At 41.8% G+C, this 25,911-nt stretch overlaps 1 protein-coding gene across 4 annotated transcripts in view; it reads left to right on the top strand.

Moving 5' to 3' along the window:
• The window catches only part of CCDC57 (coiled-coil domain containing 57), a 130,267-nt gene that overhangs the window by 42,571 nt on the left and 61,785 nt on the right, over nt 1-25,911 (top strand). For 3 of the 4 annotated variants that reach the window (XM_043528986.1, XM_037914593.2, XM_043528985.1), the window contains exons 8-12: nt 12,200-12,358; nt 13,811-13,973; nt 15,086-15,220; nt 20,151-20,379; nt 23,293-23,484. In XM_043528986.1, the coding sequence (XP_043384921.1) occupies nt 12,200-12,358; nt 13,811-13,973; nt 15,086-15,220; nt 20,151-20,379; nt 23,293-23,484 (878 nt within the window). The remainder of the gene's footprint in view (nt 1-12,199; nt 12,359-13,810; nt 13,974-15,085; nt 15,221-20,150; nt 20,380-23,292; nt 23,485-25,911) is intronic. The other variant, XM_043528988.1, reaches the window with a different exon arrangement.

The following is a 25,911-nucleotide window of genomic DNA, read 5'->3' on the forward strand; positions in this document are numbered from 1 at the left end:
TCTTAAGAGTGGTCATAGCGGAGCATTGTGGGCAGTGGCAGATTAGCCAATGGGGTCCATGCCCATGGGCCCCGGCCAATTGGGGGACCCCCGGAAAAATGGGCACCCCCGACCTGCTCTGCCTGGCTGGTGCTCCTGTTGGGGTGTGGGTTCGGGGTACTGGGGCTTGCCCTGCTTCACCCCCCACGCCCAGCACTCCTGCCAGGAAACAGGGGAAGCCCCCGTGCCCCAACCCCGCTCCCTAGCAGGAGCGCTGTAGGGGGCAGGGGGAACTGCAGGTGGAAAGGGTCCCCACGTGCTCTGATCCAGGGCCCATAAACCCCTAATCTGCCTCTGATGTGTGGGACATAGTCTTTCAAGACATCAACATAGACTTATGTGTAGTGTTGGGGAGGAGCTGGTGGTTGTGGTACATGTAGGTACCAATGACATAGGGAAGGATAGGAGAGAGGTCCTGGAGGCCAAATTTAGACTGCTAGATAAGAGGACCTCTATGGTAGGATTCTCTGAAATATTTCCAGTTCCATGCGCATGGCCAGTTAGACAGGCAGAACTGCAGGGTCTCAATGCATGGATTAGATGATGGTTTAGGGAGGAGGGGGTTCGATTTATTAGTAACTGGGGAAACTTTTGGGAAAGGGGGAGCCTATACAGGAAGGATGGGCTCCACCTAAACCAAACTGGAACCAGATTGCTGGCAGTTAAAATTAAAAAGGTTGTAGAGCAGTTTTTAAACTAAGGGCTGGTGGAAAGCTGACAGGTACAGGGGAGCATGTGGTTTGGACATCCTTTAGGGGAGGATCTATAAATGGAGATTCCCTATGTCTTTATAAGGAGGAGAGGATGGAAGAGGTTAAAATACAGGTAGGATCTGATGAGAAACAGTCAAATGAAAAAAGTCTCATTCAATTACATCATGTAATGGCAGACAGCTAAAAAGTGACAAGTTTTTAAAGTGCTTATCAATGCTAAAAGTCTAAATAATAAGATGGGTGAACTAGAGTGCCTCGTGTTAAATGAGGATATTGATATACTAGACATCACAGAAACTTGGTGGAATGAGGATAATCAATGGGACACAGTAATACCAGGGTACAAAATATACTGGAAGGACAGAACAGGTCATGCTGGTGGGGGAGTGGTACTATATGTGAAAGACAGCGTAGAATCAAATGAAGTAAAAATCTTAAATGAACCAAACTATGGATAATAATTCTCGAATAATAAGAATATAGCATTAGGGATATATTACCGACCACCTGACCAGGATGGTGATAGTGACTGTGAAATGCTTAGGGAGATTAGAGAGGCTATAAAAATAAAAAACTCAATAATAATAATATTAATTAATAACGGGGAATTTCAAGTATCCCCGTTTTGACTGGGTACATGTCACCTCAGGATGGGATGCAGAGATAAAGTTTCTTGACACCTTAAATGACTGCTTCTTGGAGCAGCTAGTCCTGGAACCCACAAGAGGAGAGACAATTCTTCATTTAGTCCTAAGTGGAGCACAGGATCAAGTCCAAGAGGTGAATATAGCTGGACCGCTTGATTATAGTGACCATAATATAATTAAATTTAACATCCCTTTGGCGGGGAAAACACCACAATGTCCCAACACTGTAGCATTTAATTTCAGAAAGGGGAACTACACAAAAATGAGGAGGTTAGTTAAACAGAAATTAAAAGGTACAGCACCAAAAATAAAATCCCTGCAAGTTGCATGGAAACTTTTTAAAGACACCATAATAGAGGCTCAGTTTAAATGTATACTCCAAATTAAAAAGCATAGTAAGAGAACCAAAAAAAAGGTACCAAGGCTAAACAACAAAGTAAAAGAAGCAGTGAGAGGCAAAAAGGCATCCTTTAAAAAGTGGAAGTTAAATCCTAGTGAGGGAAATAGAAAGGAGCATAAACTCTGGCAAATGAAGTATAAAAATATAATTAGGAAGGCCAAAATAGAATTTGAAGAACAGCTAACAAAGACTCAGAAAGTAATAGCAAACATTTTTAAAGTATATTAGAAGCAGAAAGCCTGCTAAACAACCATTGGGGCCACTGGACAATTGAGATGCTAAAGGAGCACTCAAGGACAATAAGGCCATTGTGGAGAAATTAAATGAATTCTTTGCATTGGGTCTTCACAGTTGAAGATGTGAGGGAGATTCCCAAACCTGAGCCATTCTTTTTAGGTGACAAATCTGAGGAAGTGTCCCAGATTGAGGTGTCATTGGAGGAGGTTTTGGAACAAATTGATAAACTAAACAGCAATAAGTCACCAGAACCAGATGGTATTCACTCAAGAGTTCTGAAGGAACTCAAATGTGAAATTGCAGAACTACTAACTGTAGTCTGTAACCTATCATTTAAATCAGCTTCTGTTCCAAATGGCTGGAGAATAGCTAATGTGACGCCAATTTTTAAAAAGGGCTCCAGAGTAATCCCAGCAATTACAGGCAGGTAAGCTTGACTTCAGTACCGGGAAAACTGGTCGAAACTATAGTAAAGAACAAAATTGTCAGACACATAGATGAACGTAACTTTCTGGGAAAGAGTCAACATGGTTTTTGTAAAGGGAAATTGTGACTCACCAATCTACTAGAATTCTCTGAGGGGGTCAACAAGCATGTGAACAAGGGGGATCCAGTGGATATAGTGTACTTAAATGTTCAGAAAGCCTTTGACAAGGTCCCTCACCAAAGGCTCTTAAGCAAAGTAAGCGGTCATGGGATAACAGGGAAGGTCCTCATGGATTGGTAACTGGTTAAAAGATAGGAAACAATGGTTAGTTTTCAGAATAGAGAGAAGTAAATAGTGGTGTTCCCCAGGGGTCTGTACTGGGACAAGTCCTATTCAATATATTTATAAATGACCTGGAAAAAGGGGTAAACAGTGAGGTGGAAAAATTTGCAGATGATACAAAACTACTCAAAATAGTTAAATCCCAGGCAGTCTGCGAAGAACTACAAAAGGATCTCTCAGAACTGGGTGACTGGGCAACAAAATGGCAGATGAAATTTAATGTTGATAAATGCAAAGTAATGCACATTGGAAAATATAATCCCAACTATACATATAAAACGAGGGGGTCTAAATTAGCTGTTACCACTCAAGAAAGATCTTGGAGTCACTGTGGATAGTTTTCTGAAAACATCTACTCAATGCCCAGCGGCAGTCAAAAAAGCAAGCAGAATATTGGGAATCATTAAGAAAGGGATAGATAAGATAGAAAACATCATATTGCCTCCATTTCATGGTACGCCCACATCTTGAATACTGCATGAAGATGTGGTCGCCCCATTTCAAAAAATATATATTGAAATTGGAAAAGGTTCAGAAAAGGGCAACAAAAATTATTAGGGGTATGGAACTGCTTCCGTACGAGGAGAAATTAATAAGACGGGGACTTTTCATCTTGGAAAAGAGATGACTAAGGGGGGATATGATAGAGGTCTATAAAATCATGACTGGTGCGGAGAAAGTAAATAAGGAAGTGTTTACTCCTTTTCATAACACATGAACTAAGGGTCACCAAATGAAATTAATAGGCAGCAGGCTTAAAATAAACAAAAGGAAGTATTTCTTCAAACAACATACAGTCAACCTGTGGAACTCTTTGCCAGAGGATGTTGTGAAGGCCAAGTCTGTAACAGGGTTCAAAAAAAGAACTAGATAAATTCATGGAGGATAGGTCCATCAATGGCTATTAGCCAGGATGGGGTCCCTAGCCTCCGGTTGCCAGAAGCTGGGAATGAGCGACAGGGAATGGATCACTTGATGATTACCTGTTCTGTTAATTTCCTCTGGGGCACCTGGCAGTGGCCAAGGTTGGAAGACTGGACACCTCCTGGAGGCCAATTTAGTTGACTTACACAATGCTGCATCTACATGGCCTCTCTGTCAACCCATCAACACTGAATTAAGTGCTGCACCTCTTGCAGAGCTGGAGTAATTAAGTCGATGTTACAGGTGAGTTAGGTCAGTGGAAGGGACCTGGTAGAGTAGGCGCGTACGTTATTAGGTGGACATAAGATGGCTTCCGTCGACATAAGTTTGTACTATAGACCAGTATTTAATTTAAATACGATATATTTAAATTAATTAGGCTATGTCTACACCAATGTTCCGTCTATTTTTTTCCATCCATGTGCAGAATGAATTTTGTTATGTGCACCAAATTATCGAGATAATGTGCGGATGTGCATCACAGTAAAAACAAAAAACCTAGATATAATTTTTTTTTAAAGTTGCCATAGAGATAATTTCTCCAGCCAGGAAAGGTTAGGCATTTTAGAACTCGCTACTCAAGGAATAAAATTTAAGCGTAGAAGAGAAATAAAAATTATGAAATGCATCGATCAGTCAAAAAAACTCAAGTAACAGCACTTTGAAAGAATAAAATTACAGACAACATATGTGCATTGCAGGAAATATCAAGAAGTAACAACAACAACAATAATATAAGTATGTGTTGGAAGATGAGTGAGTGTGTGAGACACATACAGAGACATACGCTGCCCTTTTAATTAGGTCGGCACTCACCAATCTGAAGCTTGCTTGTTCAGACACAGCAGCCACCAGCAAGCTCCATCCCACTTCTGAGCCTGTCGTGTTCCCTCCCACCCTACTGTGTGGAGATGGAGTACATCGGCAGGGTCGGGTGGAGGGAGGGGGACACTGTAAAGGCTGATTCCCCATTCTGGCACTTCGACTGCAGAAGGTGTGGGCCGGCAAGGATTCTAAAAATTAATACCAGCCACTCCAGGCTTGTATTAAACTCCCAAGGTTACAGCTTTTCTCTGACCTTGGAGGGTAGGTGCTGCAAAAACCCCTTTGAGAACCTAGGAAGGCGCACTTGGGAATTCCTTCCTATGGGGTACCTTCAAGCCCTTTCACACCCCTTCTGGGGAAGAGCTGAGAAAGAAAACAAAGGAAATCAGCTGTTGCCGCCAGCTAATTAAACAACATATGCACAAACCTCTTAGGGACACAAAAATCCAATACTGTTCTTAAAAAAGGTAAATTTTATTAAAAACAAAAAGAAAGAAAATATATCTGGAACTTAGGCTTTTTGCTAGGTTTTAAAAAAAAACAGTTATAAGGATTAAGCATCAAGATAGCTTCTTGAAGTCCAGCTTAAAGGTTACAAGCAAAATGAAAGCACCGGGGGTTAGCACAGAGGAGTCCACAAGCCATAAAGAAATAAAAGAGATAAACCTAATCGTGTCTTCCTACACATTTCCTGATTTACTTACATATCTGGGGTTTCAAATGAGTAGTTTCTAGATATGATCTGATAATTTTCTTACATGGCACTACGCTTTTTATAGCATAGTTCCAGCCCTGTCTCTACTCTCCAGGAGAACAACTCAGACAGACAAAGGGGGAAGTTTTTTCCCAATTTTAAAAAGTTCTAGCCTTCCCATTGGCTCTTTTGGTCAGGTGCCCCTCCCTTCCTTTTACCTATTGATTTTTTAACCCTTTACACTTAAAGCAAGTAGAGAACAGCTATTAACAGGGATTTTATTGCTAACTGGCTGGCTTGGTGTCCAGAAGAGGGAACTATCCCCTCCCCTTCATTTATCAGACACCCTGACATTAGCTCCCCCCCTCCCTTCCCACACTCTGCACAGCAAGTTTGCTAGGGGCTCCAAGGCAGAGGGCAGGAGCAGTGCGGCAGTGGAGGGAGGGGCACCTGAAGAGCAGGTGCTTGATAGACTGCTGGGCAGCCACGCAGCTGAAAGGGAATTTAGGTTTACACTTAAAACGCTACAGCTGCAGCTGTGCTGTTGTAGCATTTCAATGTGGACACTCACTACAGCAATAGGAGGGGTTTCATGGAAGCTAGGTTGGCAGAAGGATTCTTCATGGGCATAGGTTGGCATAGCTATGTCTCTCCAGGGTGTGGATTTTTCACACCCCAAGAGACTTAGCTATGCCGGTGTATGCTTTCATTGCAGACTGGCCCTTAATCTTCAGGGTGGGTCTTCTCTTACACCTGAGGTTAGATGCAATTAATGTGACTCTCTTCTGAGGGAGATGGAGGCACCCATCTGTCGTCCTGACATGGCATCCCGGGAGGTATGCTGCCTGCCAGGGCCCTGTATCCGCGACATTACGGAGTGATTGTTTAGGATCATGTGGCCCTCTGACTACTAAGCCATGCTACTCATCCATGTGGGCACTAATGATACTGTGAGGTATGACTCTCAGCAGATCAGCAGTGACTCTGGGAGTAAGGGTGAAGGAGTTGGGAGCACAGGTGGTGTTCTCTTTGATCCTTCCGGTAAAGGCTAGGGGCCCAGGCAGAGACAGATGCATCCTGGAGGTGAATGCCTGGCTGTGAGGATGGTGTCACCAGGAGGGCTTTGGCTTCCTTGACCACAGAATACTGTTCTGGGAAGAAGGACTACTAAGCAGAGATGGGGTCCACGTATTGAGGAAGGGGAAGAGCATATTTGGATACAGACTGGCTAACCTCATGAGGAGGGCTTTAAACTAGGTTCAAAGGTGGCAGGTGACCAAAGCCGACAGGTAAGTCAAAAACATGGAGACCTGAGTGAAGGGTCAGAATTTGGGGGGAGCATGCGCTGTTATAGCAGAGACAAGGGAGAGATAGGACAGAACTGGGGTGGGAGTTCAGAAATTAAATCAGTATCTTAGATGTCTGGATACTAATGTGAGAAGTATGGTGCATAAGCAGGAAGAACTTGAAATGCTAGTAAATAAACACAACTATGACATAGTTGGCATTACAGAGACTTGGTGGGATAATATGCATGACTGGAATATTGGCATAGAAGGGTACAGCTTGCTCAGGAAGGACAGGGAGGGGAAAAAAGGGAGGAGGTGTTGCCTTATTTATTAAAAATGGACTGTGGTTAAGATGGAAATCGGAGACAGACTTGTTGAAAGTATTTGGATAAGGATAAAAGGGTAAAAAACAAGGATGATGTTATGGTAGGGTCTACTATGGACCACCTAACCAGGAAGAAGAGGTGGGTGAGGCTTTTTTTAAGCAACTAACAAAATCATCCAAAGCACAGGACTTGGTGGTGATGGGGCACTTCAGCTACCCAAACATCTGTTGGAAAAATAACACAGCAGGACACAGATTATCCAACAAGTTCTTGGAATGCATTGGAGACAATTTTTTATTTCAGAAGGTGGAGAAAGCTACTGGGGGAGAGGCTGTTCTAGATTTGATTTTGACAAATAGGGAGGAACTGGTTGAGAATCTGAAAGTGGAAGGCAGCTTGGGCGAAAGTGATCATGAAATGGTAGAGTTAATGATTCTAAGGAACGGTAGGAGGGAGAACAGCAAAATAAAGACAATGGATTTCAAGAAGGCAGACTTTAGCAAACTCAGGGAGTTTGTAGGTAAGATCCCATGGGAAGCCAGTCTAAGCAGAAAAACAGTTGAAGACAGTTGGCAGTTTTTCAAAGAGTCATTGTTAAGGACACAAGAGCAAGCTATCTCACTGTGTAGGAAAGATAGGAAGTATGTCAAGAGACCATGCTGGCTTAACCAGGAGATCTTCAATGATCAAAAAAGAATCCTACAAAAAGTGGAAACTAGGTCAAATTACAAAGGATGACTATAAACAACACAAGTAAGTAGGGACAAAATTAGAAAGGCCAAGGCACAAAGCGAGATCAAACTGATTAGAAAAACAATGAGGAGTCCGGTGGCACTTAAAGACTAACAGATTTATTTGGGCACAAGCTGTCGTCAGTAAAAAAAACCCACTTTTTCAGATGCATGGAGTGAAAATTACAGATACAGGCATAAATATACTGGCACATGAAGAGAAGGGAGATACCTTACAAGTGGAGAACCAATGCTGACAAGGCCAATTCAGTCAGGGTGCATGTGGTCCACTCCCAATAATTGATGAGGTGTCAATACCAAAAGAGGGAAAATTGCTTTTGTAGTGAGCCAGCCACTCCCAGTCCCTATTCAAGCCCAAATTAATGGTGTTAAGTTTGCAAATGAATTGTAGCTCTGCAGTTTCTCTTTGAAGTCTGTTTTTGAAGTTTTTTTGTTGAGGGATGGATACTTTTAAACCTGTTATTGAATGTCCAGGGAGATTGAAGTGTTCTCCTAATGGCTTTTGTATGTTACCGTTCCTGGTGTCTGATTTGTGTCCATTTATTCTTTTACGTAGAGGCTGTTCAGTTTGGCTAGTGTACATGGCAGAGGGGCATTGCTGGCACATGATGACATATATCACATTAGTAGATGTGCAGGTGAATGAGCCCCTGATGGTGTGGCTGATGTGGTTGGGTCCTCTGATGGTGTCGCTAGAGTAGATATGGGGACTGGGTAGACAATGGGGTTTGTTACAGTGATTGGTTCCTGGGTTAGTGTTTCTGTCGTGTGTAGTTGCTGGTGAGTATTTGATTCGGGTTGCGGGGTGTCAGGGTTCCCTTCCCACTCTGAACTTTAGGGTACAGATGTGGGGACCTGCATGAAAGACCCCCTAAGCTTATTTCTACCAGCTTAGGTTAAAACTTCCCCAAGGCACAAATTCTCCCTTGTACCTTGGATTAGGTAAATGCTGCCACCACTAAGTGATTTAACAAAGAATCAGGGAAAGGACCACTTGGAGACCTATTCACCCCAAATATCCCCCCAAGCCCCACACCCCCCTTTCCTGGGGAGGCTTGAGAATAAACAAGATGAGCAGAGACCAGCCTTGGTTTTTTTAGGACACTAAAAAAAATCAGATTCTTAAAAAAAAACAGAAACTTTATTAGAAAGAAAAAAGGTAAAAGAAGCACCTCTGTGAAATTAGAATGTGAGATAATCGCACAGGGCAATTAGATTTAAAACACAGAGAATTTCCCTCTAGGCAAAAACCTTAAGTTACAAAAAAGAAAAAACCAGGAATACACCTTCCTCTCAGCACAGAGAAAATCACAAGCCAAAACAAAATATAATCTAACGCATTTCCTTGCTAAATACTTGACTAAGGAGTTAGAGTGCTTGCTTTCTTGTTCTGTCTCCGGCAAAAGCCACACAGGAACAGACAAAAGCCCCCCCAGCCAGATTTGAAAGTATCTTGTCCCTTTATTGGTCCTTTTGGTCAGGTGCCAGCCAGGTTACTTGAGCTTCTTAACCCTTTACAGGTAAGAGGTTTTTTGCCTCTGGCCAGGAGGGATTTTATAGTACTGTGTACAGACAGGTGGTTACCCTTCTCTTTATTTTTATAACGGGGGCTGTCTGTAAGTGAGGACTGGCCTGGCTCCCAAGGTCTGTGAGAGTGAGGGATCGTTTTCCAGGATAGGTTGTAGATCGTTGATTACGTGCTGGAGAGGTTTTAGCTGGGGGCTGTATGTGATGGTCAGTGGTGTTCTGTTATTTTCCTTGTTGGGCCTGTCCTGTAGTAGATGACTTCTGGGTACCCATCTTGCTCTGTCAATCTGTTTTCTCACTTTCCCAGGTGGGTATTGTAGTTTTAAGAATGCTTGATAAAGATCTTGTAGGTGTTTGTCTCTGTCTGAGGGATTGGAGCAAATGCAATTGTATCTTAGGGCCTGGCTTGTAGACAATTGGATCATGTGATGTGTCCTGGATGGAAGCTGGAGGCATGTAGTAAGTATAGCGGGTCAGTAGGTTTTCAGTATAGGGTGATGTTTATGGGACCATCACTTATTTGCACTGTAGTGTCCAGGAAGTGGATCTCTTGTGTGGACTGGTCCAGGCTGAGGTTGATGGTGGGGTGGAAACTGTTGAAATCCAGGTGGAATTCTTCAAGGGCCTCCTTCCCTTGGGTTCATATGATGAAGATGTCATCAATGTAGTGCAAGTAGAGGAGGGGTGCTAGGGACGAGAGCTGAGGAAAGCGTTATTTCCAAAGTCGCCATAGAAAATGTTGGCATACTGTGGGGCCATGTGGCTACCCATAACAGTTGTTGCTGACTTGAAGGTATAAGTTGTCCCCAAAAATCTAAAATGATTGTGGGGGAGGGACAAAGTCACAAAGCTCAGCCACCAGGTGTGCCGTGGCCTCATCAGAATTCTGCATGGACTTCCTCCTTACAGTCAAAATAACAGACTGGACTTCTACATAGAGTGCTTCTGCAGACATGCATAGGCTGAAATTGTGAACAAACAGCTCACTTGCCCCATAACATCAGCCGTAGCAGAAACGCAATGCCATCCACATAGCCTCAGAAACCACTATGACTTATAATCAAGGGATTGACAAAGGAGGGTGCTGAAGTCATCATGAACAGGTCAGATTAAGAAATAGGAGGGCTGCCAGGCAACTCTCCAACACCACATTCCACAGACCACTATCCTTCGATCCCACTGAGGAGTACCAAAAAGAAAATCACACCAGCTGTTCAGAAACTCCCTGCTATAGCACAGTACAAATCTATCCAGACACACCCCTAGAGCCCGACCAGGGGTACTGTATCTGCTACCCAAGATCCTAAACCTGGAAATCCTGATGCCCCATCATCTCAGAGCATTGATACTCTTACAGTAGGATTATCTTGCTATTTGGACTCTCTCCTCAGACCCTACGCTACCAGCACTCCTAGCTATCTTCGAGATCCACCGCTTCCTGAGGAAACTACAATGCATTGGTGATCTTCCTGAAAACACCATCCTGGTCACCATGGATGGAGAAACTCTTTACAAACCAATATTCCCATGAGGATGGACTACAAACTGTCAGGAACAGTATCCCTGATGAGGCTATGGCACACCTGGTGGCTGAACTTTGTGACTTTGTCCTCACCCATAACCATTTCAGATTTGGGGGACAACTTAGTACCTTCAGTCAGTGCACTGCTATGGGTACCCACATGACCCCACAGTATCCAACATTTTTATTGCTGATTTAGAACAACACTTCAAGAACAGGGTAGGCCCATTACTCAATGAGGAGAGGAAAAAACAATAACAGAAAATATGGAAATGGCAGAGGTGCTTAATGATTTCTTTGTTTCAGTTTTCAACAAAGAAGATTGGTGGTGATTGGACGTCTAACATAGTGAATACCAGTGTAAAATGAGGTAGGATCAGAGGCTAAAATAGGGAAAGAACAAGTTAAAAATTACTTAGACAAATTAGATGTCTTCAAGTCACCAGGGCCTGATAAAATGCATCCTAGAATACTCAAGGTGCTGACTGAGGAGATATCTGAGCCAATTAGTGATTATCTTTGAAAAATCATGGAAGACGGGAGAGATTCCTAGAAGACTGGAAAAGGGCAAATATAGTGCCAATCTTAAAAAGGAAATAAGGATAACCCGGGGAATTACAGGACCAGTCATCTTAACTTCTGTACTCGAAAAGATAATGGAGCAAATAATTAAGTAATCAATTTGCAAACATCTAGAAGATAATAAAGTGATAAGTTAACAGTCAGCAGGGATTTGTCAAGAACAAATCGTGTCAAACCAACCTGATAGTTTTCTTTGACAGGGTAACAAGCCTTGTGGATAGGGCGGAAGGCGGTAAGAATCATATAATATCAGGGTTGGAAGGGACCTCAGGAGGTTATATAGTCCAACCCGCTGCTCAAAGCAGGACCAATCCCCAATTTTTGCCCCAAATCCCTAAATGGACCTCCCTCAAGGAATTGAACTCACAAGCCCTGGTTTAGCAGGCCAATGCTCAAACCACTGAGCTATACTTTTTGAACATCTTGTCAACCTCCTCCTATGGGCACTGAGCTGTGGGTATATTGGGAGTGTGGAACTGATATTGAGAAAAATAATAGCTGAGAATAATTCAGGAGACAATAACTTACTGTAGAAATGAACCTCTTTGGCTAGGGAGCCTCTTTTAAGGCTTCCCCTGGCCTGGAAGACTGCAGCTGGAACAACATGAGCCTTTTTGTCTAGGGCGCCTCCATTTTCTGCACATTTAATAGTACACAATTTGCAAGCATACATTTCTGACTCAAAAAAGTGGGAGCTTCTGTGGTACTTAAAAAGATTTGTCATAAAACAGTGCTCAGTCCACTGAAAGTCTTCTATTAATTTCTGTGGGTTTTAGAGAAATCATCATTATTATTAATATTGCTATGCTATATTTGCAAAATGTAACTTTTAGTAGGATAATAGTTGACGTATTTAATAGAATTGGTTGCTTTGAATAAGACTTGCTTGCTGTCTTCAAACAAAATATATTTTTTCTTTTTAACTAGTACATGTTTTTATATACTTTGTATAGGCTTCAAGAAGAGTTAACAACACTGAAAACAAGCTGGGATTCTCATCTAGCTCAGATCTCCAAAGAGACTGTTTCTAAAGACCTTCAAATTCAGTCATTGCATGAGGAGGAGGTGAAGCTGAGGGCAGAATTGGCCAGATTCCAGCAGGATATAGAAAGGTAAAGGATTCTAAGAGATTGCTAAACCTTTGACCCCTTAATGAATTTGTGTAGGGATAAATATTTAGAGTGGGTATTTTAAAAGCTCTCAGGATATGTCTACACTTTAGCTGGGAGCGAGCCTTCCAGCCCAGGTGGACAGACTTGCACTGGGGAGCTCAAGCTAGCACCCTAAAAATAGCACTGTGGATGCTGTAGCTTCAGCAAAGACATGAGCTGGCCACCCCAGCTCAGACCCAGGGGGTCAGATGGGCTTGAGACCCTGAGCTGCAGCCCAAGATGCAGCATCCACACTGCTATTTTTAGCACGCTAGCTCAAGCCCCCACTAGTGCAGTTCTGTCTATCTGGACTGGGAGGCTTGCTCCCACTTGCAGTGTAGACATACCCCAAGTGATTGGACCTACCCTTGGTGCCATTTAAATCAATGGGAGTTTTGGCATTGATTTCAGTGGGAGCAGCATTTAGTCAATGCTGAGTGCTCTGGAAAATCCCACCCTTAAATCTGATTCTTTTACTTTCCCCTATCAACCATGTGTCCTGATTCACCCGAGCGTCAATTATATTCCATTCTCAATGTGTCTCATTCTCCTTTTCTGTTATATTACAAATGGAGGAAAAATCACGGTTGATTAGTACTTCAATCATCCTGGAATTTCTCTATGTTGTTCTCTCCATCTTTGTTTAACCAGAGTCCTATTCCGTTTCCCACAACCTAGTTTGTTTCCATGGTTGTAATTTCTTCTCATTTTATTTACCCATTCAGCTAACAAATTTTTGCCATTTTTAATTCATTTCTACAAGTTGATTTACTATTCATGAACACTATACTCCTACCTTGTTATCTACAGTCCCTTTTTCCATTTCTTGTATAATACCAGTATTCATTTCAGCTGTATATATAACTATCTTCTTTAACTATCTTCATGACACAGTAGCCTTTCCCCTGTGCTTCCTTTGTGATACAATATCCTTTAGGATCTTCCATCCTTCATTTACTTCTTTCCCCATTAATACTTCTGTTCATGGGTCCTCCAATAGTTCCCTTCATTTCTCCAGTTGTTCTTTATGGAATTGGTATAACTTTGACTAACTACTTTGTAATTTTCTTTCTCAGATTTGTAAATTTACCAAATTGATTGGTATTTACTCCAAGAGTTCTCCTTTACTATCAATACCTTAATTAGCTCCCCTCCAAGTCCATATAAAATCCAAAATTGCCTCTCCTCAGATTGTCTTCCACATTCTTTGAAACAAGAAGTTGCCCTCTACAGAGTTCAAAATGTTAGTTAATTACCCATTGTATGTTTCAGTAATTAAAATCTCCCTTCAGCACCAGAGCCTGAGACATAGGACATACTATGTTTTTTCCCCAGTTTGATGGTCTCTTAGTAACCGAACTAGAAATTCAGGGAATGGGAAAAAAACATTCACGTTGGTCCTCTGTGTCATAGGTATAAGCAGCAACTGTCTCTGGCAGCAGAACGAGAGCAGATTCTGGAACGGGCTAAAGTGCAAGCAGAACTGGACTGGCAGCGGCGCTGTGAAAATGCTGAAAGAAATCAATATCAGAAATCAGAGGATCTAATACAGAGCCTGTCAACAGCAAGGGACCAGGTCATTATTAGATCAAATTGACTTTGGTCTGTACTGAGTGGTTTCATCAGCACAGGGGGCTGGACTTGATGACTCTCAAAGTCCCTTCCAGCCTTACATTTCTGTGATTCTACAGACTACTCAGTTGGATTTAAAATAATAAAAAAGATACCCTGTCCAAGGCTGTAGGTACCTTAACATCATTAATAAAACAATAAATAAAATCCCAGCAGCATTAAAGTAATCATTTCAACAGGAATTCAGACAGCCAGACACCTACAAATACTCTTTTCTACTCCTTCATCATTATGGGAAGCTTACCTTCAGAACTCTCCCCTGATCCTATCGAACAGATTTATTTTGCAATGTTTCCAGGAAGTCACCCAAATTCGGGATATTTTGGATCAGTTGGGGGGAGCAAGTGCTAGGTCTCGGAGCCCTCATGGAGAACACTTTGCCAGCCACCCTTTCCTCTTTTCTAATGAAAGGGGTTCAGGCTCAACACCCCAGCTGTGTCAGTATGGCACGGAAAGAGAGGCGATTCCTCATGAACATAAACTCCGCCTGGAAACCAATGGGGAGCCAGTGTAGATCTCAGAGCACTGGTGTCATATTCTTCCAGCAATATGCCCTGCTCATAAAGCAAGCCACTGGATTTTGCACCAGCTTCAGTCTCTGAATGGTTTTAAAGTGCAGTCCCATGTAGAGTGGACTACATTGCAGACACCCTTCTTGTTCAGAGATTTTACAGAATGTACTGGTGATGGTTATCAATGGCCAGTTGCCAAGTAACCACATGGGTATAATGAAATGATCTGTTTACTATTTTAAAAAGTAAACAGTAATCCTGGTGTTTTATTACACCATTCTGTATCCCAAGTGTTTTATAGACATTAATGAATGTCTGTGAGGCAAATCATTATTATTGTCACTATTTCACAGGTTAGGAAGTTGAGGCACCGGGAAGTTAAGTGACTTTTTCAGGGTCACACAGGAGGTCTGTGGTAGACCCAGAAATAGAACACACATTTCTTGATTTCCTATCATGTGATTGAACCAGAAGACCATTGTTTGTCCCTTCTAATAGCTCTATACTGTCTGCACTTAAGACACAGTAATTTTGTGTTTTGTAGGTTATAGCTCAGCTACAAGAGAAGGAACAGAAGCTGTGTGAAATGGAAACAGTCCTGTCTGCTTTGACCTTTGAAAGAGACCAAGCAGTGCAGGCACTTCAGAAACATGGTATATTGCCTGAAGGGGAGAAACAGGTTAGACAACACTTACTGCCTTGTCTTGGGTAGAATTCATTCTGATACAACCAGCTATGTGGGGCTTGTCTTCACTAAATTTTTATACCTCAAGTTAATTGATTACATGTTAATTTGAGGTACAAACATTTGTAGCCTGGAACAAATGTATAGGGAGTGTCTACACTAGCCTTTACAAATGTGTTAAATATGTGTACCCATGGTCAAAACAATGTATATCATCGAAGATATTCCATTTAACAGATGTAATGTGTGCACTGGAAAGGACTGTTACAGACTCCAAAAATTCCATTTGGGATATTATCCTTTAAAGGAAAATGCAGTGATTAATGCTAACATCGTAGGTAACTAAGGACTAGATTATCATTGGCCTTATTCAGTCATGGAATGGACCCTCTCTTACTCTCCTGTTTGGTCCTGCTCAGATTGTGATTCTGGCCATAGGAAGGACAGAAGAGGCTACTCTTCCACTACTTTGAACAAGTGGACAGGGATGTGGAGGAGCCCTGACTGCCCCAACCACTCACTGGCCAAAGTATTATGCCAGGTGTACGGGGGAGGTAAACTACCCCAAGAAAAGGGGCGAAGTAACTTTCTTCTTTCTCAGAGCAAAGGAGGAACAGAGAACGAATTGTGATTCTCTGTTCTGCTCCAGGGTTGGCACAGTGCGGATTTTAAGTTTATTTTAGTCTTAAATGAATATTTTAAAAATATATGAAATTGCAAAATCTTTTTAGAATGCCTGCTGCTGTTTTAATATCTCAGGGTATGTCTTCACTATCCGCCGGATCGGCGGGCAGCGATCGATCCAGCAGGGATTGATTTATCGTGTCTAGTCTAGATGCAATAAATTGATCCTTGCACGCTCTCCCGTCGACTCTTGTACTCCAGCGCCATGAGAGGCGCAAGTGGAGTCGACGGGGCAGTGGCAGCAGTCGACTCACCGCGGTGGAGACACCATAGTAAGTTGATCTAAGTACGTCGACTTCAGCTACGTTATTCATGTAGCTGAAGTTGCGTAACTTAGATCGATCCTCCCCCCCAGTGTAGACCAGGGCTAAATTACTGTCTTCCATTAAGAGCTGCCATTTTACTAAATCGTCTCAGCAGGAAGTCCAATTTGCAAACATAGGGTTCAGTTGCAAATGTACTTTAGCACAATGGGACTTAGGGCAATAGTCATCATCCCATCCCGAGTCTGGGGGGTGAAGCCGCCCAAAGAGGAGAAAAATACCTGCCAGCATACTTGGTGCACGGGGTTGCAGTGCCACTCAAATTTGGCCCAGATGCCCCCAATGCCACTCAAATTTGGGGTGTCCCAGTAAGTAATCTGGATCCCCTTTTCTGGTTGCACACATGGCTTAAACATTGGTAGGGCTGGGCCTGCTTTCCAGAATATTGGTGTGTCCTGGTCCCCCGTGAGCCCATATAGCCCAGCGCCTATGCATGGAAGAATGATTCTCAGCTTAGTTTTCCCTGAATCATAGAAGTATTGGACTGGAAGGGACCTCAAAAGGTCATAGTCCCATGCACTCAAGGCAGGACTATGTAATAACTAGATCATTCCTGACAGGTGTTTGTCTAACCTGTTTTTAAAAACCTCCAATGATGGAGATTCCACAACCTCCGTAGGCAATTTGTTCCTGTACTTAACCACCCTTACAGGAAGCCATTCCTAATGTCCAGCTACACCTCCCTTGCTGCAATTTAAGCCTATTGCTTCTTGTCCTATCCTCAGAGGCTAAGGAGAACAATTTTTCACCCTCTTCCTTCTAAGAACCTTTTATGTACTTCATGTCCCCCCTCAATCTTCTCTTCTCCAGACTAAACAAACCAATTTTTTTCAATATTTCCTCATAGGTCCTGTTTTCTAGACATTTAATCATCTTTGTTGCTCTCCTCTGGACTTTCTCCAATTTGTCCAGACCTTTCATGATAGGTAGCACTCAGAACTGGACATAATACTCCAGTTGCGGCCTAATCAGCATGCAGTAGAATGGAAGAATTACTTCTTGTGTCTTGAGTACAACACTCCTGCAGAATGTTTGCTTTTCTTTGCAACAGTGTGCTCCACTATGACCCCCAGATCCCTTTCCACAGTACTCCTTCCTAGCCAGTCATTTCCCATTTTGTATGTGTGCAACTGATTGTTCCTTTCTAGGTGGAGTACTTTGCATTTGTCCTTATTGAATTTCATCCTATTTATATCAGATCATTTCTCCAGTTTGTCCAGATTATTTTGAATTTTAATCCTATCCTCCAAAGCACTTGCAACCCCTCCCAGCGTGGTATCATCTGCAAACTTTATAAGTATACTGTCTATCCTTGAGTGGCATTGCGACCCCATGCACCAGGTATGATGGAGGTATGGCAGGTATTTTCTCCTACTAGGGGGCTTTGCCCCCGGATTCCCATTATAGAGGGCTCTGCTGCTTGTACCCCTGACCTCTGGGCCACACCAAAAATTTTACAAGGAATCATTCCTTTTGAGGATCTTAGGACGAATGTACTATATTTTCCTCAATTTATTTCTGCAGTTAGTTAGAAAAACAGATTATAAGTGAAAGTTAGTTTGTGTTTTCATTAGGTAATAATATGGTTTTAAAATTTGTTGTGGACATAGATGAAGTGGTTGGCTCCTCCCCAGTCCCTTTCTCATATCCTGTACTTTTAATCTTATATTAATATGGCATTGTGGCTGTCCTTGAAGGACTGTATATTTCCTGTCCCTTGTTGAAGTAAAGTGGCCTTTTAGTATTTGCAAAATCATTCTTGCTGCCTTCTGTCCTTGAAGATTGTAGTCCACAGATACTTGACTCTGGCCCAGCTCATATCTGACCAGAAATAGAAAGCAGGCACATAAATTGTATTTGGACAGAGATTTGGCTTCTTGTTTGAATATTTCAGTGGAAGGAATTATAATGTTCAGGGAATAATTTTTGCCTTTGAATGGCATGTGCTAAAGACCTGAAAGAAATTAAATTCTGTTGGAAATATTAAAAAATTACTATTTTATAAGTTTCATTGTGATGAGGTAGACAGAAAGATCATCCTACTGCTGCAGGTAACAGTCAAGGGACAGGCTTGTCATGTGTATTTACATAATTATGCCACCTATGACTGAATAAAAGTTTGGAAGACTGTCAAGAATCCCAGATTGAGAGAACAGAAGGAAAATTTGAAAATCTGAAAATATTCCAGAGGAAAACATTTTTGTGGTTGCTGTACTCTAAATGGGGAAGCAGGCAATAAGGAGTCTTTCAGCAGTGCTTAATTATGCTGTAAATATTAAAATGGAATAAACTGGACACGAAAAACCATCATGTGGTGAAGAAATCTGCAGGTAGGATTTAGAACATTGGGAAGAGACTGGTCTATTAGAATATTGAAGAAAGATGGAGAACCATATCCCCAGCATATTTTTTCATAATGTAGCTGCACATCTAATACGAATCAGCCAGATAATACATATTTCCAAGATACATTCAGTTTGTGCATTAATTTTGGACTTTCATTTTTTTTCTACTTTCACATTTTATATTGTGTTAAGGACTGCAGTGCAGTAGAATAGGAAAGTATATCCCAAGCATAGTTGAATCCCTAAACACTACTTTCTGGCTATATGTGTAACTTTCAACACCTCCGCCATCTGTAATACTGATCCCTGCTTTAGGTTTAAATCCTTCTAAAGAACTTGCAAATCACTGAGAAATGTGAAAAATTCCTTGGGGCTGGACAGGAGATTTCTGATTTTGCTAATATCTGTTGCTTCACCCCATTGAGATTTTGGCAGAACTGTATTCATAATAGGCCTTTCTGAAGGATGAAAGTGAAGAATGTATTGTGGTTCTAGGGGCAGATCCTCAGCTGGTGTAAATTGTCATAGCTCCATTGAAGTCAATAGATCTATGGCAGTTTTCAGCTGCTGAGAATCTATCCCTTTAGGTTACACAAACAACCTTAACTCTGGCCCCACATCAATACTCATCTTTGCCTGTCCAACAACAACTTGTTTACACCCAACATACCACAGTGTCATAACATTTCTAATATGGACCACAAACCTTCCGCTGCAGACCACCTCCTATTCATCACATATGAGCCACAAACCCAGATGCAAGTACTCCCCAACTTCAATACTTAAATTTTACATTCTCGTAACATTTCATATAAATATCATATAATAGCATAATTAAACCAAAGCATTTTGTTACATTTATTAATCTTATGCTTTCTCAAAAATTCTCCTCTGGCAGAAATTTCTCTACACAAGAAATTTCAGGTGGAAAGAATTTGTTTTGAGGAAGTAGTAAGGTGAGGGGACAAAACTCGGCTGACTATGGAAAGCTAGTTACTGTGTAACCTTTCTTATAGAGTCACTTCAGCAACTTTATAAGAAAGTGCAAACTGCATAGCCATATATATCTGAAACTCACCTGACTCTCTATTCATTCTGGCTGCTTTTATTTTTCCCTCATTTTAAGTTGACTGCAATAATTATTACTGAGCTATTTTCAGTGTTACATTTCTGTTTACATTTGTAATTTTTCCCTGTCTGCCTCTGAGAGACACTATACCCATCTGTGCAAAACGTTCTCTCTTGTGTCTGCTTTTGATGAAGGACCCTATTTAAATAGAAACTCCATTGAATAGAGAGGGGAAGAGGGTATTTCTGTCAGTTAAACTGATCTGCTTTTTCTTTCAGTCATTTTAATAAATCTGACCACAGTTCTAACTGTTGTACTTTTCTCTCAGGTAACTCCCAGAGTTACCTGATTATTTTCCTCTTTCAGCTGTTCTCTTCCCATATGATCTTAATACTGTACTTTTTAACCTTGAGCAGATTATTATTTGCTGTGTTTGGAAGACACAAGACCCTGGTTTGTCTCCATCATTGATAACAACATGATGTCACTGTTTTATTTTTCAGACGTTTCTAGGTGATAATAAAGGAGTTCTTGGAAAAGATTTTCCTGCCAGAGAGATCCAAAGGTTAAAGGAACAGAACACCAGCCTGCGGGCTGCTATTGCAGAAATGAGGAAAGAAATGGAGACTCTCAGTGATCAGACACCATCCTCGTTCCCCAGGAAAGAAAAGATACAATACACACAGCAAACTGCCCCTGATGCTAAGGCTTCTACAGTCATATTTACTCCTGGTAATATAGAGAACTGGGTTGAAAGTGCTACTGTGCAGCAGTTGTGTATGGCATTTCACACTTTCCTCTTAAGTCACAGCTCTTGCCTTAGAATACAATTTTCATCTTATTTAACAGAAATACTAGTTATAAACAAGAAAAAATATTTTAAAATGTATCCCTTTAATTAATATTATCTGTCTATATTTTGAAACATTTTAGTATCACAGTTTACATTTTTCTTTTCCTTTTCACCTTACCTGTGAGAGGTGTATTTTAAATACTCATCACTTAGCAGGAAACCCAGAGAAGAATACATGGGTTATGAATGAACCAATACATTACAGGGGGAACTAGTAGCAACGATTATAGTTAAGGTTGGTTAGTTATTTCTGTTCGCAACCCCCAGCTCATAACTTGCTGAAAATTTAACCATTTGAGGTACAGTTTTGCAGGCATAGTCCCTACCAAAAATTTTCTAAAATAAAGTTGGGCCAAAATTGTTCACTTTTTTGAGTATAATGAGAATGAAAACTACAATTTCCCCTTCATAAAGAAATTCTTGTGACCCTTTTTGAACTTTGGGAAGGAAAGATAACTGTAATTTGATAGGGAAATAATCATCCCAAAAGAGAAGCATTTGAATGTTTTGGTGAAAATTTGACCATTTTTGAGCCTTTTAATGGCCCTTTTGCACATGCATGGTACAATTGGTATGGATTTTTTAAACACTTTTTTTGCCAATAATCTAAACATGTGCAGCTGAACTGCATATTGGCTCACTGCACATGCCTCACTTAGCTAAACATTCAACTTCTGAGTCCTCTGAATTACTCCAAAGCCAGCCTAGACCATTTTCTGGATCTGAGAAAACCAGACAGACCCAGCAAAGTAGATCCTCCTGCACCTGCTGCATTCCCCTCCAAAATGGCTGTTTATTCTGTCCTAACTTTGAGGTTTCATTGTGAATAGTTATGAATAGTTAAGAATAGTTAACACAGTTATTTTAAACCTTGCAGTGCTAATTATTGTGTGCAGAGGTGTTCATTAGACGTAAACTCTTACTTTACCTATTAATTTATACTGTGTTAGTGAAACGATTTGATTAATCAGTTCAATCAAAGATTTCTATCCATTAATTCTAAAGGACACTTCTCTCTTCAAGCTTCTATGCTAGTTCTGATATGTGCATATAGTTCTTCCCTGCTAATAGCTGAAGACAATACCATTGGGCCTTTTTGTTGATGCCATCCTCCTATATATAAAAAGTTTGCAGCTGCCAGAGCTCAGTTCTTTCTGTTTCCAGCAGTTGGAGGATATGGTACTCTTGTCAGCTGATTCAAGGTGGTACTGAAGGAATTAGCTGAAGAAATCTTGGTGCCACTGGCAATAATATTTACGAACTTATGGATGACAGAGAGGTCCCAGAAGACTGGAGAAGGGCTAACATGGTGCCCATTTATAAAAAGGGGGAAAAGGAGGAGCCAGGGAACTACAGACCAGTCAGCCTGACTCTGATACCTGGGAAGCGATTAGAGCAATGTATAAAACATTCAATTTGTGAATACCTGGAGGATGAAGGGGAGATCACTAGCATCCAGCATGGATTTATCAAGAACAAATCATGCCAAATCAGCTTGATTTCCTTCTTTGACAGGGCAACTGATTTGGTGGATGGGGGAATGTGGTGGACATAATATACCTGGACTTCAGCAAGGCTTTTGAGACAGTCGCATGTGCCATTCTGATAAGTAAGCTGAAGAAATGCAGGTTTGACAGAACTACCACTAAGTGGATACATAATTGGTTAAACAACTGCAAACAAAGGGTAACTATTAATGAAATGATGTTGGATTGGAAGGATATCTCAAGTAGGATTCCACAGGGATCTGTTCTGGGTCCAGTGTTGTTTAACATTTTTATTATTGAGCTGGATGTAGATATAGAGATAACAGTGATCATGTTTGCAGATGACACAAAGCTGTGGGGGCCGCCAACACTTTGGAGGATAGAGCTAAAATTTAGAGGGATCTTGATAAATTGGAGAACTGGTCTATGGACAACAAAGTGAAATTTAACAAAGACAAATGTAAGGTGCTACACCTCGGGAAGAAAAATCAAATGCACAAATAAAGAATGAGGGGAAACTGGCATGGCAGCAGCACTGCTGAGAAGGATCTGGGAGCTGTCGTGGATCACCACCTCAACATGAGTCAGCAATGCGATGCTGTTGCAAAAAAGCAAATACAGTTTTAGGTTGCATTAACAGAGGCATAGCATGAAAGTCATGGGAAGTGATAGTACTGCTCTACTTGGTGCTGGTTAGGCCTCAGCTGAAGTACTATGTCCAATTTTGGTCACCAGTGTATAGAAAGGATGTAGAGAAACTGGAAAGGATCCAGAAGCGAGCAACAAAGATGATCAAAGGGATGGAATGCAACCCATATGAGCAAAGTCTGGAGGAAATGTCTCTCTTTAGTTTGAAAAAGAGGAGCTTAAGGAGGATATGTTTGCGGTCTTCAAATACTTGAAAGGCTGCAATAAAAAAGATGGCGAAACGTTCTCCTTTTTCCACAAATGGCATTGGATTCAAACTACAGCATAGCAGATTTAGATTAAATCTCAGGAAAAATTTCCTAACTGGTAAGAACAGTAGGACAATGGAACAGACTGCCTAGGAGGCTATGGAAGCTTCTTCACTGGAGGTTTTCAAAAGGAGGCTGGATAGCCATCTGTCTTGGATGGTTTAGACACAACAAATCCTGCACTTTGGCAGGGGTTAAACTAAGATGACCCTTGCGATCCCTTCTAACTCTAGAATTGTGTGATTGGATAAAAGCAAATTCTCTAGCAAGTGGTCTGCCAAACTCACTATGATTTAATTGCTTGTTTAAGTTAAAATACCTTTTCCAAGATCTTTTTTTATGTTTGTAGATTATGTTCAATCCTTGGAAGAGGAAATAAGAAAGTTAAAGCACAAATGCTGGATAATGGAAGAGCAACTAGAAAAGGCATCTAAGTTTCCCAGAAAATCATCTGTTCCTTCCCATGACCCGTCCAGCACTCAGCACCACTCAGCTCCACCCATCACTCAGCTCCACACCCACAATTTCAATGAAACTAATGGTAAGAGAAACATGTTTCAGCATTAATTTCCACTAGGATCCAGCTGGTGCCTCCCTGCCATGTGGCCTTGGAGGAGAACTGCAAAGGAGAACCAGCCTGAGACTCCTGCTGGTAGGAGCAGAAACAGCCAAAGCATACTTTGGGCCCTCTTGACATTCCAGTTAAAACTGTTCTCAGACTTTTTCTCTGCCCTGTGCTGATTGGCTGTTTGCTCCAACCTACTGCTCCTCTATGCCCTCCTTCACATCCTCCTCACTTCTGCTTCACTCCACACCTGCCCTTCCTGCCCCCTGATGTAGTCATATCATATAATTTAATTTTCCTGGAATTTAGCAGTGTTTATTTAAAAAATTAATAAACAGGCAAAGAGGAGTGTAAAAAATTAACTTCACAGTTTTCTAGGTGAATATCCGGGTTAATATTGGGGAACAGGAAGAGAGAAAAAGGCAACAAATAGAGAAAAGTAAGAGTATATTGTTTATGAAATCATTATCTCCATTCCCCATTGGACAAATAAAACTTATTTTTAAAACAAAAATAGTTTACTTTTGGTGACTTTCACAGTTGCACTGAGGCCTCTTATATTAAGTGTGAATTCCAAAAGTCCTAGGGAGTCCTAGGGAGTGTAGGAAAAGTGTCTTTTCCAAGGCGTGTTCTCCTGAAGTCTTGGACGTGTCCCTGGGCCCAGCTACTCACACAGACTATCACTGAGGTCTGTGGGTGGTGGGTAAGGGGTGCCCGGTGAGAAGAGGGAAGGTCCCCAATACTCATGGATCCCAAAATCATCATCTTTCCTGTTACAGAGGTGGCACAGGGGCAGGGAGTCAGGAGAGAGCAGATCCCAGTCACTGACTTGCAAACAGCAGGGGGGCTGCCATTATCCTCCTCCCCACATTGTGTGCTCTCGAGCTCTGCTCCTCAGGGACACAGGGAGATTAGAACAATCTGTTCCTGGCCCAGGGGCAGGCAGGAGCTCTGTCTGGTAGGTGCAATGGATGGGGTTTTGTGCTCTGGGGCTCCTCTCCAGACCATGACATGTCCCCAGACTGAGCTGCTCACAGGGGCTATCATAAAGGGGAAATGGGTGGGGGTGGCAGGGAGAGGGGTGTCTGGGAGGGAGAGGGGTACCTGATTTGGTGACAGGGGGAGGAGGTGTCAGATGGGGGAAAGGGTGCCCAGCATTCATGGGGGGAAGTTGAGGAGAGAGGTACCTGGTGGGTGGGGGTGGTGGATAGGGGAAGTGGACTGGTGGAGAGAGATGGGCTTCCTGGCACCCACAGAGGGATGGGGAATGGGGGTCTGGAAGTGGGGAGGGAGATAGGGATGCGGGGAGCAGAGAGGAGTCTTTGCCCTGGGCCGTGCTGAAGGGCTGGGGTCAGGAGGGGGCCAGTACTCACCAGGTGCAGCCTTCGACTCCTTTTGGCCTATCACTGCAGCAGTCAGTGGTCTTAGCAGGCTCCCTGCCCATCTTACGCAGCTGCACCGGTCACCAACTGGCAGTTACCCTCCCCTGTGCAGGTGCACTGGGCTTTCTGCTATGGAGTCTGCAAACAAGCGTGGGGAGTTTGAGCAGGTACAAAATCCAGGTAGAAAATGGAAAAATCTGAATACTGGATTTTTCAAAACCTGCAGTTTTTTGGAGGGTAAAACCTGAAAACAAAGGGCACTACTTATAATGATGACACTCTCTCCATTCCAATAGTATCTCAAGAGGATATTAAACAACTGCTACTAAAGTAGACATTTTTAAATTAGCAGGTCCAGATAACATGCATCCAGCTGATTATCCACTGAATCTTTTTCAGAGTCACTGCTTCCCAGGATAGATTTGGCCATATTTATAGGGTGGTCTACATTCTTTGTTCCGAGATGTATACATTTACATTTGGCCATATAAAAAGACGTATTGTTTGCCTCTGCCAAGTTTACCAAGCGATCCAGATCGCTCTCTATCAGTGACCTATTCTCTTTATTATTTTCCACTCCCTCAATCTTTGTGTCATCTGCAAACTTTATCAGTGATGATTTTGTTTTCTTCCAGATCACTGATGAAAATGTTTAATAGTGTAGGGTCAAAAACCAATCCCTGAGGGACCCCACTAGAAGAAACACACCTGTTCAATGATGATTGTCGATTTACAGTTACATTTAGAGACCTGTCAGTTAGTTTTACTCCATTTAATGTATGCCATGTTGATTTTGTATTGTTCTAGTTTCTTAATCAAAATGTTATGCAGCACCAAGTCAAATGCCTTTAGAGAAGTCTAAAAATATTATATTTACTTTATTACCTTGATCAATCACATTTGTAATCTCATCATAAAAAGATATCACATTAGCGTGACAGAATCTATTTCCCATAAACCCATATTTATTGGCATTAATTATATTACTGTCTTTTAATTCTTTATTAATTGAGTCCCATAT

The sequence above is a fragment of the Chelonia mydas genome, chromosome 14 (assembly GCF_015237465.2).
Source record: "Chelonia mydas isolate rCheMyd1 chromosome 14, rCheMyd1.pri.v2, whole genome shotgun sequence".
In the NCBI taxonomy this organism is placed as follows: Eukaryota; Metazoa; Chordata; order Testudines; family Cheloniidae; genus Chelonia; species Chelonia mydas.